The sequence below is a fragment of the Phycodurus eques genome, chromosome 15, assembly GCF_024500275.1.
Source record: "Phycodurus eques isolate BA_2022a chromosome 15, UOR_Pequ_1.1, whole genome shotgun sequence".
Taxonomy (NCBI): domain Eukaryota; kingdom Metazoa; phylum Chordata; class Actinopteri; order Syngnathiformes; family Syngnathidae; genus Phycodurus; species Phycodurus eques.
The window spans coordinates 22,985,457-23,001,722 of record NC_084539.1 but is presented as its reverse complement, the minus strand read 5'-3'; the positions used below and the strand labels follow the sequence as shown (position 1 = coordinate 23,001,722).

Genomic DNA, 16,266 nt, shown 5'->3' with positions numbered 1-16,266 from the left:
ATGGTCTCTAAATATCACGGCTTTTCACCTGGAACGTATCCCCACGAAAAACGGGGCTTCACTGTATAGTAATAAATAAACTTTTCTATACACACACATTATATATATATATATATATATATATATATATATATACACACACACATATATACATATACATACACATATATATATATATATATACATATACATACACATATATATATATATATATATATATATATATACACACATATATACATATACATGTATATACATACACACATATATATATATATATATACACACACAGTATTATCTGTCCATGTATTTACACACAAAAAAAAAAATAACCTGGAAGACCATTTTCTTCAGTGCAAACTAAACAAGAACAATAAATAGATGCTAAAGTTTTTTTTTTTTTTTTTTTTTTTTTCATGTCACAGTAGTCAACCCGTAGGACAAATTGCTACGCGGACCCCCGGTCAACCTGCGGTCGGTCTTGTTCCGACACGCGCGAAAAGGCTACGAGTGCTTACCGGGTCCCGCCCAATAGAAGCCAGCAGAAGTACCAAAATAACACATTTAGCTCCCGAATGGTAGAACAAGAGTATTGTGCTTTAGTGGTGGTGTGAGGCGTTCAAGTACTGTTATAAAAGAACATTCCCAGTAAACCGGTACAACATGCTACATGCTCCAGATCAGCATGGAAAGCATAGATTAGCGATTCCCAACCAATGTGCCGATTCCACCCAATCAGTCCGATAAACGATTATCCACAGCAAATGTATCTTTGTTCATCCTATCTACGCTAACAACATATAATGACAGGTAGCAATATTAAATGATCTTTCACGAGATGGCAGACGGTACTTATTTAACCCACGTCTCCACTTTTTGTGGAATTTTTTTTTTTTTTTTTTTTTTAAATGTGTGCCTGGGCTTAACAAAGGTTGGGAAACACTGCTCCAGACGCTATTTACAGCATGGACACTCAGAATTCCCACAGTAACAACTGTAGCATTCTGGAAAGTTCAAACTTGAAGGACAAAACAACCCTCTTTGTAATATTCTTCGCCATAGGCCTCACGAGTGTAAAGTGCTATCTTATATACTCTTTCCATTTTAAAGAAATATCTTTCCCTTTACAATAGCATATAGTTTCATGAATAAAATAACGTGCTAGCAGCGTTAGCATCAGAGCTGCTACAACTTTGAATTGGTTCCACTGTTGTTATGCGGTTGTGAATGAACCTGCCTAATGACAGATTAGCTTAGCATTGACGCTAAGAGGGTTGGTACGGCATGCGACGGAATGTTTGTCCGTTAGTCTTAGTAAACTAACGTGCTCAATCGTTAACCTCCAGAGTTAATAAATACACAGAAGGGGCCTCGAAGGACGCCTCCACTGGTTAAACATGAAGCCGCCGCCGGCATTAGCGCTTAGGCTAGTATGCTAACCTCACCAACAACTGAGAATCGTCAGTGAACCTAAACTGGCAGTATTACCCCTAAAAACTGTTCGCCAGTCACAGTCTGGGCAAATATAAACAAACATGAGTCTGCATCGAAGCTAGCATGCTAACATGTTTTTGGAATGTGGGAGGGAAAACCCACAAAAGCACGTGGGGAGAACACGCTAATCGATTCGAACCCTGAACCTCAGAACTGTGATGCAGACGTGCTAACCACTCTTACAGCGTCCTGCTTGCTAACCTTAGCGTAGCATAAAAATTTTAATAAAATCCCTTTTAGTGACTGCACGCACTTGTGAGTGCTTCTAATGGTGTACATATTACATATTCAATTGACTCTACTCTATGCTAAACTACGCTAGCTGCTGCTTCACATTTACAGGCTAGGAAAACACAATGCTAATCAGTCATCCTATTAACCCTTTGTCATCGAAAAAATAAATAAGTCAAACATGCTTCACGCTAGTTTGTGACTCACCAACGTCCAAAACGAACATTTTGTTGAAATGCGCTGACATCAATTTTACCGATCACAGTGATGGTGGAGCTAACAATGCTAACGAGATAGCGGCCTGTCCATCAATTACACACAAAATATAAAACCTCAAAGTCAAAAATAAATACATGTTCAATAAATACGAAATAAATATGAAATTAACTCTTACGTCTTGGTCATAACTTGGAGCAAGAAGACACTCACAGTTTCTGGAAAATATTTGCATATTTGTCTTTCACACAAAACCCAGTGAAGCAGGATAGGGCCCAAAAATCAGTGTCCGGTCTCTTCCCAACACGGGTGACGTTCCACCTCGGAATCCGGAAAATGTACCTTTCAGCGTCGATACCTTACACACAGGACTGCGAGCCGGGGAAAAGTGGCCTTACATGAGCAGCGTGAAAGGGGGTAGTGGGCTATCATTCACCTGGAAGCCGGACAATTTGTAGGTCGACTTCGGGTCGAACTTGACAGCCCCGTTCTGTGTCAGCACCTTTCATACAGGACAGCGACACAAGAAAAAGTGAAAAAGCCAGGCTGGATGGGCAGCGTGAAAGGGGTTCATGGGTCATTGTCAGAGGAGCTGGTGGGTTAAAAAATTCCCCTCTGTGACGCCTCTGATACTCCCTCAAAAGCCGGCACATTTGTTGGTTGACTTTGATACCCCCACTTTCTGTGTCGCTACCTTTCACACGGGACAGCAAGCAAGGAAAAAGTGGGCTGAAATGGGCAGTGTGAAAGGGGCTCGTGTGTCATTGTGTGTCTGATATTACCTCTGAAGGCAGGAAATTCACAGGTCGAGTTCGACCCATTGCCCGCTGATACCTTTTCAAACAGAAGAGCGCCACTGGGAAAAAGCCAGGAGAAAAGTCGTCGTGAAAGGGAAGCGAGTCATTATTTCTAAAAGGTGACATGCACATCCTCGGCATCCTTCTCGGCCATGATGTCACCGAGGAAGAGGAAACGACGCGCGTCAAATGGTACTCTCGGTATGCGCGTGCTGGTGCATGAGGGGCTGTCCCGGCCGTCGGGGGTCCACGCAGTTGTGCTGCTCGCCGAGTAGCGTGGTGGTCTCTCCCGGCACGCCGTCGGCGTCCGCGGGTGGCGTCGGTTGGCGCGGCGCGGCGGCCTGCGCCAGGGCCGCGCGGTTGGTCGAAAGCGACGACTGGCTGGGGCGCCGCGCCGAGGGAGCGTTGGACGGCGGACGCTCGAGGGGCGGCGGGGGGCGCCCGCCCGGCAGGGCGGCGAGAGGCGGCTGCGGCGCCGCGTCCAGACGCTGTTGACTTCCTTCCGGAGACTGCGGCGTGCTGTCCAGACGTGACGCCAGCAGGCCGTTCTGGTACTGCGCGCGTGTGATCTGACGAGCACAAATATGGAGTCGGGGTACGCAGGGAGCCGGGCTAGATGCGTCTTTGCGGTTTTGTCGCCTTACAAAGGGAGTTGCGCGCCAGCGTCTCGGTCTTTGTGTGTGAAGTCCAACTGTCTTCGATGGTTAACGTCGTTACGAATGGAGTTGTGCTGACGTGCGCTTGTGCGTCTTTGACGTTTCAACTCATGTTACCAAAGCAGTTGTTTCTATCTGCACCAGTGTCTGCGTCTCTCATGGTGAATGTCGTGTTACATCTGTCTTTGATGTTTAAAATCATGTTATGACGGGCAACCTTACACGCACACGGCCGTGTCTGTCTTTGTTCAGTCAGTTACGAAGAGTTGCCTGTATGTGCTCGCGTGTGTTTGAAGTTTGAAAAGTGTTGCAAAGAGAGTTGGCGCCTGTCTGTCTTTGATGTTATAAAGGAGTCATGTGACTATGTGGCTTTGATGTTTAAAGTCATATTGATTGCGTCTATGAGCGTCTGCGTCTCTGCCTTTGATGTTGAAGCGTTCTACCTTGACAAACTGCAGGTCGCTGAGCGCTCGTACGCAGAAGTCCGGAATGTACTGGAAGGGCGTTCCCGGGATTTGGCTGCTGCTGCCGCCCACGGAGTTGCTCTCCGGACCGCCTGCGCTGCCGCCGATGGACGCCGAGCGGTTCAGGTTGCCGCCGTGGGACGGAGAACGGAACTCTGGGATTGGACGGCAAGAGGTCGTGTCACGGTAGTAGTACGCACGATTGGCTGAGGTCTGTGATGTCATCAGTGATGTCATGGAGGGCGGGGACACCTGATGGCGAGGTTAGCGGGTGGGGGGGTAGCAGTGGTGCAGGAGAGCGTAAAGGAAGGAATAGTTTGATATGTCGAAGTTAGCAAGTGGCTAGTTTAGCTTAGCATGGGAGAGGACGCCTGGTCCTTAGCCCCAGCCAGCAAGTTGCGCCTGTGTGGCTGTCTTTGATGTTTTAAGTCACGGTATAAAGAAAGTTGCACGGCCATATGGGCCTGTGTCTCGTCTCGGGTGTTTAAAGCAAAGAAGGAAGCGTCTATCTTTGACCTCCACACAGGAAAAAAGCGTGTCTCATCTTTGACATTTTAAGACGCATTAAAGCAACTCACTTCATCACGGCTTTAAACGTCAAAGACACTCAAACTCCCTTTGTTAGTCAATCATTGAAACAGACACAGACGCACAACTCGTTTTGTAACAAACCCAATGTTATACTTCAATCACAGCGACGCAGGCGCACGTATAGACGCACAAGTCCCTTGGTAAAAGTAGTCGTGGTGGGAGTTGTCAATATCCGCCTGTGTTTCTGTCTTTGCTGTTCAAAGACACATTAAGAAGGGAGATGTGCGTCTTTCTGCGCCGCTGTCTCTGCTGTTGATGTTTTAACGTCATGTTGTAAAGGGACTTGTGTGTCTTTGGTGTTACAGTCGTGTTACCAAGGTTGCTTATTGCGCCTGTGTTTCTGTCTTTCAAGTCACATTCCATCACCACCGAAGAGTCACGCTTTTCGGGTTGTTGTGTGTCCATGTGCACTTGTGTCTGTCTTTGATGGTTCAGAGTAGCCCATCGCTTAGATGTGAGCGTTGCGCTTAGCATTAGCATCCCTAGACCATGAATAACCTGGAATGTTGAGCTCACTTTGGACTGGGGAAGCTTTATCACCATGGAAACAGATGCTGTGGCTAGAACCTGCTGCTCTGTTTATAGTTATGTTTTCTCTCTTATGCCCTCTGGTGGACAAGATAAACACTACGGCTGATGTCACGCTTGGATTAAGCCGTCTTGACTGATCTTCAATGTCGCCATTGAGGTCAAACGCTAACTGGTCAAAGACTTAGGTGGCAAGGATGATGATGACAATGATGATGAGGAGGGTGAAGAATGAGCGCCCCGCCATCCCCCATCATGCCCCCCCTTTGTGCCGATGTTTACCTGGGAAGCGAGAGAACACGGAAAACCTCTTAAGAGAGAGGCGCCTCGGAGGGGGGGACGCCACCGACGGGGACAGAGGGGGGGTGACGGCTGGCGGAGGGGGGAGCAGGACGAAGGGGGGAGGAGGGAGAGAGAATGATAAAACAGGATTTATTTGGGCCTTTTCCCGCTGACACTGGACACTTGATTAGGTACAGCAGCTCATCACAACCCTGCGTTCTAAAAAGTACGTCGGCACCTTTGAACTGCCGGGACTATTTTCAGCGGAGGATTAAGACGAGCGCTCCTGTCTTGGATGAGCGCAGCAACACACACACACACACACACACAGTATAGCATTACATCATCACAGACAACAGCTATCTTAAAAACAACCACCTAAGAAGAAACAATTCCGTTAAACCAACTAGCAGATGAAAACATGCATGTGTGTGTTCACCAAATTGAGGATGCTATGTGTGTGTGTTGACGCCTACACATTCTGGGGGAAAATAAGAGGGAAATAAAGGAGATTTTTATGAGGAGTGGAGTTTTTGAGGTATGAGTTTTGTATTGAAAACAACCACACAGCTTTACCTTAAGTCTGTTTCGCTTAGTGCTAACAATGCAAAGGCTAACGGATAGCATCTATGTGGCGGCGTTATCATAATATGTGAACACAAACACTGCAGCAACACAGGTAGACTATAACAATAAAGACAAGCATGTAATTCTTATCCTCTACAAATATGACTAATGTTACTGCAGTTTACTGAGCAGTTGACTGTCTTCTTCTCATATAGCCATAAATCTGAATTATACTGCCCCCAGTTGCACACACCGAAAGGAGCCAAGATTACTATTATTACTACATGCTCTTATAAGGTACAATATAATAGAGTGCTATTTTCCTTATCAAAAACCAGATTACAAAGATTTTTGTTGTTTATGTGTGTGTGTGTGGGGGGGGGGGTCCTGGAACAGATTACAGTGTAGATTCATCTATTTGCAGATTTTCTTCCCAATTTCTTTTCCAATTTAAATGTTTTTGATCCTTTTTTTGGGGTTGGGGGGGGCACCCCCCAAAAAACTTATTGGTGGTTTATCCCCTCTTACTGAAGAATTTTTGGGGTTTCAAAAAATAATTTTGGGGGGGTTTGTTTTCAATGCAATTATAATGGGCATTAATTATCGGTGGACTTTTGCTATTTGCCAGTAGAGGGTCCCACTGTCATTTCCATTTATTTCAATGGGGAAAGATGATTTGAGATACAAAGTGTTTTTAGTTAGCTATGTGGTCATGGAGTGAATTCAACTTGTATCTCGAGGCGCCGCTGTATCGAGATACTGCGTCACGTTACCGTGCGCGTGCGAGCGTGTCCGCTCACCCAGCGGTGGCGTGCTGAGCGCCATGACACCATAGTAGGAGAAGGGGCCCGTCTCAAACTTCATGTTCTCGTTTCCCGCCTCCACCTCCACTCGACCCTGAAACACACACACACACACACAGTGTGTGTTTTGTCCGGTGACACACACAGTATGAATATTGTATCAGACGCTGTGGTGTGTGTGTGTCCTTACTGAAAGTCAACCGCAGCCTCGTTCTGCGTTGTGATGTTGAACTTTTGGATGAAATTTCAGGATGAGTCAAAAGTGCAGGTGAACTTAATTTTGACCTTCTGTAAACTTTTGAATGCACGTCCAAATGTTTCAGTACTTTTTGCGCAACGTCACAACGAGTGCACTTCGATCCATGACAATTTCCATTGACTTCCACTTGTATGCCTTTCTGTGACTTTTGCAGTCTCTCTGAATCTGTGAACCTCTGCACACCTCAGAACCTCGTAAAGATGAATCTGATTCTGGTCAGGTGTCTGCTTGTTAACGGCAGTGATGTACTCGCGGCCGCCCCTCCCCCCTCACTCGTTTGCTAAGAGGATCTACGAGTAGACCCGAATGCCCTCCTTCCGTCGCAGTCTTCAAAACAAACAAACAACCGTCAACGTCGTCACATAGAAGCTCCTGAAGTTAGTTAAATTCACACGATATTTAGCACAACCTTTGCCACAAACCGAGCAGCTGTGGCGGGAAGTACAGTAAGAGTACATTACAATTACTTTGAGTAGATTTTTACAGGAGCTGGACTTTGAGTATTTATTTTTCTGACGAGTTTTTACTTTTACTCACTACATTTGAAACCAGAACGTTAGCTTTAAAGTTCACTTGAACGTTAGCTGACAATGTTAGCTTTAACGTTAATGTCCAAAGTTAACTTTCAACATCACTTTTACATTAGTGCTAAGGAAGACCAACATTCTCTTCTGACATTAGCGACAAAGTTGGCTCCATTAGCTTTGACATCAGTTTCCAATACTGTGTTTTGAAATGAGCTTTAACGCTAACCGTAATGTTAGCTTTCACGCTAGCCTCCCAAGTTGGAGTCAGAAGTTAGCTTCCTATGTCACCTTTAATGTTAGAGCTAAGGAAGACCAACGTTCACTTCTGTTGTTACCATCCAAAGTTAGTTCCGATCTTGTTGGATTCTGAGGTTAGCTGTTACATCTAAAGTTAGCTTCACTGTTACCTTGAGCGTTAGGTTCCAATGTAAGCTTTAATATGAGCGTCCAATGTCAGCTTCCAAGGCCACCTTTAACGTTAAGAGTTAATGAAGACCAATATTAGCTAACAACGGTAGCATCAACATCAGCTTCCAACGAGGCCTCCAATGTCAGCTTCCAATATTATATTCCGAAGTTAGCTTCCAACATTACCTCTAACGTTATCTTCAATGTTATCTCTAATCACTAATGTTGGTGTCAACGTTTACTGCCAAACTTATCATCCAACGTTAGCTGTCAATGTTAACTCTCGCTGGAGCTAACAAAAAACAAATGAACTCCTGAAAAACAATGTGTAATGATTTTACGTACCTGCAGGATGAGCACAAAGTAGTCGACGGGCTTGCCGCGCTGGTACAGGAAGTGCTGCGCTGCGCGCTTGTCGTCGTCGTCGAACTTGAGCTCCTGCACGACGTCGGGATGCCTCAAGATCCTCAGCAGGACCTTCTCGGTCACGTGGAAGGTACCGAACAGGCTCACCTCTAGGAGGCGCAACAGAAAAACAGCTTGTGAATTGTACAGCCAGAATTTTGTCCAAAAAAAAAAAAAAAAACGTTGGCCGCCGAGACGGGCTGCTGGAGGACCCCAAAGAGGGAGAGAGCAAAGTATGTTAACATAGTTAAGTAGTGGGTCACTATGTGCCAAAACAATGTAGCTAGCAACCAGCAGAGGGCGCAATTAAGGCATAAAGTTTGCTGCCGAAACGGGCTGCTGTAGAAACCAAAATGTAAATTTAAGTATGTTAACAAAGTTAGTCCCCATGTGTCCCCATGTCCTGAAACAATGCAGCCAGCATCCAGCAGAGGGCAGAATCGGATCCCGCCAAACCGGAAGCGCGCTCACCTGTTGCCAGGAAGCGATGGGCAGCCAGCGTGAGCTGCGGGGAGATCTTGGCCTTGGCGTCGCTGTCGGGTCTGAACGCCGAGAAGTCTCGTTTGCTCTTGGCGGCGTCCACTCGCTTCTTGGTGCGGTTGTCGGCTGCGTGGACACAAACGCCCATCATGGAACGGGAAATCGTATAGCGCGCGGGCCGCCGCTCTCGGGCGACTCACTGTAAAGGTCGGACTCGTCCAGGATCTCCGACTTGATGATCTCCTCGATGACGTCCTCCAGGGTGACCAATCCCAGCACCTGGTAGAAGGGGTCGCCCTCGCCCTCGTCGTTGACCTTCTGCACGATGGCCAGGTGCGATTTACCTGCCGACCACACGGGGGCGTGAGGAGCGGACCGACCGGCCGCGGGACCGACCTTGACGGGAAGTGACGAACGTACGACGTTCGCGACACAAACACACACGACTTCCTGCGTGGAGGTCAAACTGGGGTCGACACACGCGCGCACACACACGAACACGCAAATACACACAATTTCCTGTGTGGAGGTCAAGCTGGGGTCAACACACACCCACCCACACAAAAAAAAAAAACACACTTAAGCACACGCACACACACAAACACACGCACTCTCGCACGCGCACACCTGCACTCTTTTACGTGCAAGCACACCTTCTGGCGACCTTTCTGACCTTTCTTGAACTCCTCCAGCATGGTGTCCAGCTTGGTGTCGTGGAAGACGAAGTGCACGGGGTGGTTGTAGAACTTGGTGATGGTCTTGAGCGTGGTGCAGTCGTCGGGGTCGACGAAGGCCAGGTCCTTGACGTACAGGATGTCCACGATGTTGCAGCGCTCGTCGTCGAAGACGGGGATGCGCGTGTAGCCGCTCTCCATGATCTCCGACATGGTGTCGAAGTCCAGCACGGCGTCCGCCTGCGTCGGCCGTGACAAATTAGAACTTTGGTTGCAAGATTTAGCAACTTTTAAAATCTCGTCTTATCGATTCGGGAGTCGCGAATGAGGGAACGAATCCGAACGCGGCGACTTGACTTTTTGTGAACCATCTAGGCCCACGATTTAAAAAGTCGCATAAAAAGTTAACTACAGCTAAAATACTCTTAAGGTTGTGTGTAACCCAGACCTGATTTCCACTACTTATAAACACTCGTAACAACATGTTACGAGTAAGGCAAAACTGTGCACTACTAGTACTGCTAGTGAAGAGCTAGAGGTTAACTGGAAGGATTGTTTAATTCCCCTAGTAGTCCTTGTATCACGCAGTTGTCCACTAGTGTAGTTTTGCCTCAATAGTAAAATGCAGGTGTCTTACTAGTTCGCCAAAGTTGTTCTACTACTGAAGACAAAGAGTGTAGTAGTCCCTTAACTGGTACCTACTTTTAGCATTTAGCATTGACAATTTAGCGCACATGTAGAATGACTTTGTCTAACTCGTAAAACTTTTTCCACTACTGTATATTATTTCTGCACACTGGTTGGAAAACATTGGCATACTAGTAAAACAACTACATTACTAGTGAGGCAAAACTATTAGTGGGCATTTTGGTGCTGTTAGTAGGGTCCATGAGGCTACTAGTCCCTATTGATCGGGTGTCGTATTGTTACTGGTGCAGCAGAGTAGATTACTAGTAAGGTTAATTTTGCACAAGTGGGCCAAAAAGTGGCAGTAGGAGTGGAGGAAAGGTGACTAGTAAGACAGTGGTTCTACTAGTTGTCTTACTAGTGAGCACAAAGAGGGTACTAGTCAATGGACCTGAAGCCGGAGATCAAGCATCAATATTGACACACATTTGGCAATGACATCATCACAAAACGGCGACAGGATTTCAAGCGACTTTAGCAGCGCGGCCACCGGCCTGGATCATGAAGCAGTCGGCCAGCGGCGTCATGACGTCCTCCACCGTCTTGGTGCGCAGCTCCAGCGCCCCCTGGATCATGTTGAGCTCCTCCTTGACCAGGTCGTTGTAGGGCTCGGTGACCTTGAGCATCCCCACCAGCTTCTCGCGGTTGTACACGGTGCCGATCTCCTGGCCCAGCAGCACGTCCAGCAGCTTGCTGACGGGGAAGCTGAGCGGGAAGGTGAGCAGCATGAAGAACTTGGTGAGCGCGATGGTGTCGGCGCCCACGGCCAGCCCGTGGCGCGAGCAGAGCGCCTGGGGCGCGATCTCGCCGAAGATGACGATGCCCACGGTGGAGGCCGCCACGGCGCCCGGGCCCGAGCCGGTCAGGTCGTCCAGGAGGATGGTGAGCGTGGTGTTGACCAGGACGTTGCCCAGGAGCAGCGAGCACAGCAGGTAGTTGCCCTTGCTGCGGATGGGCTCTATCTTGCGCGCGTACTTCTTCTCCTTGTCCGTGCCGCAGCTCTGCACGATGCGCAGCTCCATGGGGTCCAGGGCCATCAGACCCAGGTTGAGCCCGCTGAACATGCCCGACAGCACCAGCAGGCCCAAGATCAGGATCACCTGCCGACACACGCGGAAAAAGTAGTCACTCGCCGAGTATGCGACTCGTATTCTTGCCCTGGCCCACCCTCCGGCATCTGGATTTTGGCCTGTTTTACTGCTGCTTCCCCTCCCCGGCCCACTTTCAGGACTCTTAATAAATAAACTTGACTTCACCTAAACAGCAGTACAAACAGTGGTGCGAAGTAACAAACTACAAATACAAGTAAATCTTCCAAGGTATCTAGGACTTTGAGTATTTATTTTTCTGACATTTTTTTACTTTTCGTCACTACTCAGGAGGACTGCACGATATTGGAAAAAATGAACCTCCGATTTTCTTTCAACCTGCGATACATATTGTGATGTAAAAAAAAAAAAAAAAAAGACAGGATAACATACATGTAACGTGAAAACTAGCACACGTTTCTCTTTTTCCCGTCGCTAGAAAATCTACGTTCAGTAGACCACAAACGTACACGGAGTCCGTTGAATGAAGTCTACCTGTATTTACAGCGAATGCACTGTAGTATATTGAGCAATAGCCCACCCAGACATGAAGTTCAAATCATTTCTTTTCATAACTAGTTATACTATAGTCATGAGCACATTCCCAACACTATTCGTTTTTAATCTGTTATTTTGCACCTGTTTTAACATACACATGACTATGTCTTTATTTGTGTGCATTCCTTTCAGCAAAACTCATTTTTGTGTACACCTGAAGTTTGTCGCGTCAATAATGCGGCGGCTCTCCCCCCTCACCCAAGTGTGATCTGTTGCGACATGCGTTCGTTTGTCACATTCTAAAGAGAGATGCAGTAAGTGCAGGTGTGTAATTGTTTCCCGTGTACTCATTCACCGTTATCATAACAAAAATAAATTGGGCTGCTCTGCGTTGTGCGTAGCTGGATGGGTTATAAATAGTGATAATCTCATTGAATGCACCACACTGCCCCTCGGAGATCAAGACGTGCACAGCAGGAACAGCGATTGTCAATCAAACTAAACCCCGGTTGCATCAAGAAGTTCAAAAGTGGATTGCTGCACATGTGCAGAAAGCAAGTGCTGTTCCCACCATATAGTGGCAAAAAAAAAAAACGGAACTTCAACTGGTGTTATACACATTTAAAGTATAATTTGTGCTTATTATTTATTGAGCTTATTTTTCATGTTTTCCCAATTTATTGTTTCATGCAATCCATTCAAATGTAGAATATGCTTACGCTTAAGTTAAGCAGTGGTTACGTTGCAATTGAAATACCTATTTTTAATTGGTTTTGTTGACGTCATTTTTCAGTATTTTCTCTTATTTTATTCAATTGTAGTACATTCTTATATTTAGTTACTTGATGACCCATTGGTTAATAATATACGATTCCGTTTTGTTTTCAGTTATTGTTTTCTGTTTGCGTAATATCGCTTGATCAAGCCTTTTCAAACATTCCATACAACGAACAAGTAAATAATGTATGATTATTGCTGATATCGGAACGGACCCAGATTCATATTTCTTTTAACTTTAACTTGATTTTTTGCGGAATCTGCCTATCCATCCATCCATCCAATTTCACAGTCACGCCTACGGGCAATTTAGAGTCTCCAATTCATGCATGTTTTTTGGGATGCGGGAGGAAACCGGAGTGCCCGGAGAAAACATGCAAACTCCACACAGGCGGGGCCGGGGATTGAACCCGGGTCCTCAGAACTGTGAGGCCGACGCTCTAACCAGTCGGCCACCGTGCCAATAAAACTAAATGTTGCCGGTGGGTTCCCCTATATTAACAGTGTGATACATTTATTTTCTCTACCTCAGGAATATGTTTGTTTGACCCTTCCACTAACAAACCAATGGGATACAAGATGTTTCGTGTGCAAAACCACAGAGACGACAAGCTGTCTTGATGCCCTCCTAGCTATCCCTAATTAAGAGACCATCCCTTATGGAAACAAATGGCTCACTACTTAAAGTCACCAGAAAGGAGGGGAAAACAAAACGACACAAAACGAGAATGTTGTGCTGATGTTAGTCAAATGTACACGATTGTGTAGTCTGGTATTTTTGATCAAAGCAACCGTCAGCGTCGTCACATAGAAGCTCCTGAAGTTAGTTAAATTCACACGATATTCAGCACAACTTTTGCCACAAACCGAGCAGCTGTGGCGGGAAGTACAGTAAGAGTACATTACAATTACTTTGAGTAGATTTTTACAGGAGCTGGACTTTGGAGTATTTATTTTTCTGACGAGTTTTTACTTTGACTCACTACATTTGAAAACAGAATCTGCCTACTGGCGGTATTTTACCACTTATTGGTTGTTGTTGTTTTTTAAATGCTTTTCATGTATTTTTCGTTAATCGGGCCCTGCGAATAGAATGTACTTCAGTGCATGTAGTCAGTCACAACGTATTTCTACTTCGATAACGCCACAATTTGTTCATAAGGATATGGGCCAAAGGACGGCAAGCACGCTAGCTCCACCTGCGGTTGTCATGGCAACCGAAGCACTTTTCGACATTCGCGATGGCGTGTGGTCACCGACCTGCAGCCACAGCGGCAGCAGCGACTTCTTCTCCTCCACAACCAGCAGGCGCCCGTCGCCGTCGCCCAGCGGCCGCCAGCGTCCGGCGCGCTCGTCGCCGCCACCGTCCACCGGGTCGTCGATGCGCGTGCACAGCACGTACTCGCTGCTCGGCTGGCTCTTGCGCAGCGGCTTGGCGTGCACGCGCAGCAGCCCCGACGTGCCCCGGCCGCTCACGTTCATGCCGGTCCCGACCTCGATGTCCTTGGTGAAGTCCGAGCAGGTTGCCCCGCCCCCCGAGTCCCCCGAGTCCCCCTCCCCGCGGCCGGACAGCTCCGTGAAGCGGATGAGCCTCCAGGCTCCAGGGTGCAGCCTGAGCCCGTAGAAGCGGAGCTGCACGGAGCTGTCCTCGGTCACCTGCAGAACGCCGTCGTCACCGGTGCTGGCCGGCTTGTCGCTCGTCTCCAGCCGCATCCCGAGCACCTGAGTGCCGCCAGTGCCGCCGCCGCCGGCCGTCGCCTCCGAGCGGGCTCCGTCCGCGCTGCACAAGAAGAGGAGGACAGTGACGATGTAACCCTGCCGGCCGCTCCATTCTCTCGCCATGTTTGTTTGACTCGTCGCTCGCTCGACGGCGGTGACGTCATTTACAAAAGTCGCACAGGCCACGCCCCCAACGCCACCCCCCTCCCAGCTGATCAACACGAGCAGCGTGCCCTCCTGCGTAGACATACATTGCTATACACAGACATACGGTTGGTATACAGACATCAACACATAGACGTAAACAGATCGATATACTGTATATACGTACACATTTACATAGAACTATAAACATATGTACCTTCTTCCTTTCCTTTGGGCTTGTCCCTTTAGCGGTCGCACAGCGCGTCATCCTTTTCCATGTCAGCTTATCTCCTGCATCCTCCTCTCGAACACCGACTGCCCTCCTGTCTTCCCTCACGACATCCATCAAGCTTCTCTTTGGCCTTCCTCTCGCTCTCTTGCCCGGCAGCTCCATCCTCATCTTCCTTCTACCAATATACTCACTCGCTCTCTCTCCTCCGGACGTGTCCGAATCATCCAAGTCTGCTCTCTCTAACTTTGTCTCCAAAACACGGAACCTCGGCCGTCCCTCCGATGAGCTCGTTTCTCATTTGATCCGACCCGGTCACTCCGAGAGCGAACGTCGACCTCTTCGTGCGCTCCGCTTCCTGTCGTCTCTTCGGCGCCGCTGTCTCTGATCCGTCCACCGCGGCTGGCCTCGCCGCCGTCTTCGAAACGAGCAGAGACTCTTCTGTCACGTAACGCACCCGACGCCTTCCTCCACCCGTTCCGACCCGTTCCTTCACTTCCTGACCACACTCCCCGTCGCTCCGGACGGTCGACCCCGAGTATTTCAAGTCCTCCACCCTCGCCATCTCTTCCCCCGCCACCTCTCTCATTCGTGCACATATATTCCGTCTTACTTGGGCTAATCTTCATTCCTCTGCTTTCCGGTGCATGCCTCCATCTTTCTAACGGTTCCTCCACCTGCTCCCTGCTTTCACTGCAGATCACAATGTCATCAACAAACATCATGGTCCACGATTCCAGTCTAACCTCATCTGTCAGCCTATCCATCACCACTGCAAACAGGAAGGGGCTCAGGACCGATCCCTGATGCAGTCCCACCTCCACCTTCAATTCTTCCGTCACACCTCACCGCTGTTCTGCCGCCCTCGCACATGTCCTGAGTATTATTCGAACATACTTCTGTGCCACTCCAGACTTCCGCACGCAGTACCACCGTTCCGCTCCGGGTACTCGGTCATAGGCTTTCTCTCGATCTACAAAGACGCCATGTAGCTCCTTCTGACCTTCTCTGTACTTTTCCATCCACATCCTCAAGGCAAATAACGCATCTGTGGTCCTCTTTCTAAGCACGAAACCATACTGTTGCTCTCAAATACTCGCTTCTGTCCTGAGTCTCGCCTCCACGACTCTTTCCCATAACTTCATTGTGTGGCTCATCCACTTTATTCTTCTATAGTTCCCACAGCTCTGGACATCACCGTTGTTCTTAAAAATGGGCACCAGCACACTTTTCCTCCATTCCTCATGTATCTTCTCACCAGCTGTTGAACAAGGTGGTCAAAAATTCCACAGTCGCCTCTCCTAGACACTTCCATACCTCCACAGGAATGTCATCAGGACCCACTGCCTTTCCATTTTTCCTCCTCTTTAATGCCTTTCTAACTTCCCCCTTACTAATCATGGCCACTTCGTGGTCCACCACACTTGCCTCTTCTACTATTCCTTCTCTCTCATTTTCCTCATTCATCAACTCCTCAAATTGTTCTTTCCATCTGTCCAGCACACGACTGGCACCAGTCAACACATTTCCATCTCTATCCTTAATCACCCTAACCTGCTGCACATACTTCCCATCTCTAGCCCTCTGTCTGGCCAACCGGTATAGATCCTTTACCCAATATAAGTCTATATATATATATATATATATATATATATATATATGGTCGAGTGTACTATATGAGTGGCGTGCACTTTACAGGCTGCGTGATGTCACAGACTTTTTACACTTTAGATACGGCTGTA

General features: G+C 47.7%; 1 protein-coding gene across 4 annotated transcripts; it reads right to left on the bottom strand.

Annotated features, from left to right (window-relative positions):
• Positions 1-204: 204 nt before the first annotated feature.
• On the bottom strand, positions 205-14,791 carry LOC133413428 (metal transporter CNNM4-like). 4 transcript variants are annotated; one of them, XR_009769873.1, is made up of 11 exons: positions 13,693-14,307; positions 10,564-11,169; positions 9,382-9,622; positions 8,909-9,052; positions 8,700-8,834; positions 8,169-8,338; positions 6,627-6,723; positions 5,260-5,349; positions 3,838-4,013; positions 2,724-3,307; positions 205-2,635 (listed from the first exon to the last, which is right to left on the bottom strand). XR_009769873.1 is itself a non-coding variant. In XM_061697795.1 (11 exons), the coding sequence occupies exons 2-11, from the start codon at positions 14,143-14,145 to the stop codon at positions 2,924-2,926; spliced, it is 2,496 nt and encodes an 831-aa protein (XP_061553779.1). In that variant the 5' UTR covers positions 14,146-14,212; positions 14,513-14,791; the 3' UTR covers positions 205-2,923. The 4 variants fall into 4 exon arrangements, 3 of the variants coding, with proteins under 3 accessions (XP_061553779.1, XP_061553776.1, XP_061553777.1); XM_061697795.1 differs by adding an exon at positions 14,513-14,791 and having other exon boundaries at positions 205-3,307; positions 13,693-14,212; XM_061697792.1 differs by having other exon boundaries at positions 205-3,307.
• Between the last annotated feature and the right edge of the window lie 1,475 nt (positions 14,792-16,266).

What these genes read in the sequence shown, in the direction of transcription:
- LOC133413428 (XM_061697792.1), bottom strand. Translation starts at nt 14,274, where the DNA reads ATGGCGAGAGAATGGAGCGGCCGGCAGGGTTACATCGTCACTGTCCTC. An exon ending in TGCTGCCGCTGTGGCTGCAG is followed by an intron (nt 11,170 to 13,692) that starts GTCGGTGACCAC and finishes GTGTGTCGGCAG; the next exon opens with GTGATCCTGATCTTGGGCCT. An exon ending in GGACGAGTCCGACCTTTACA is followed by an intron (nt 8,835 to 8,908) that starts GTGAGTCGCCCG and finishes GTGTCCACGCAG; the next exon opens with CCGACAACCGCACCAAGAAG.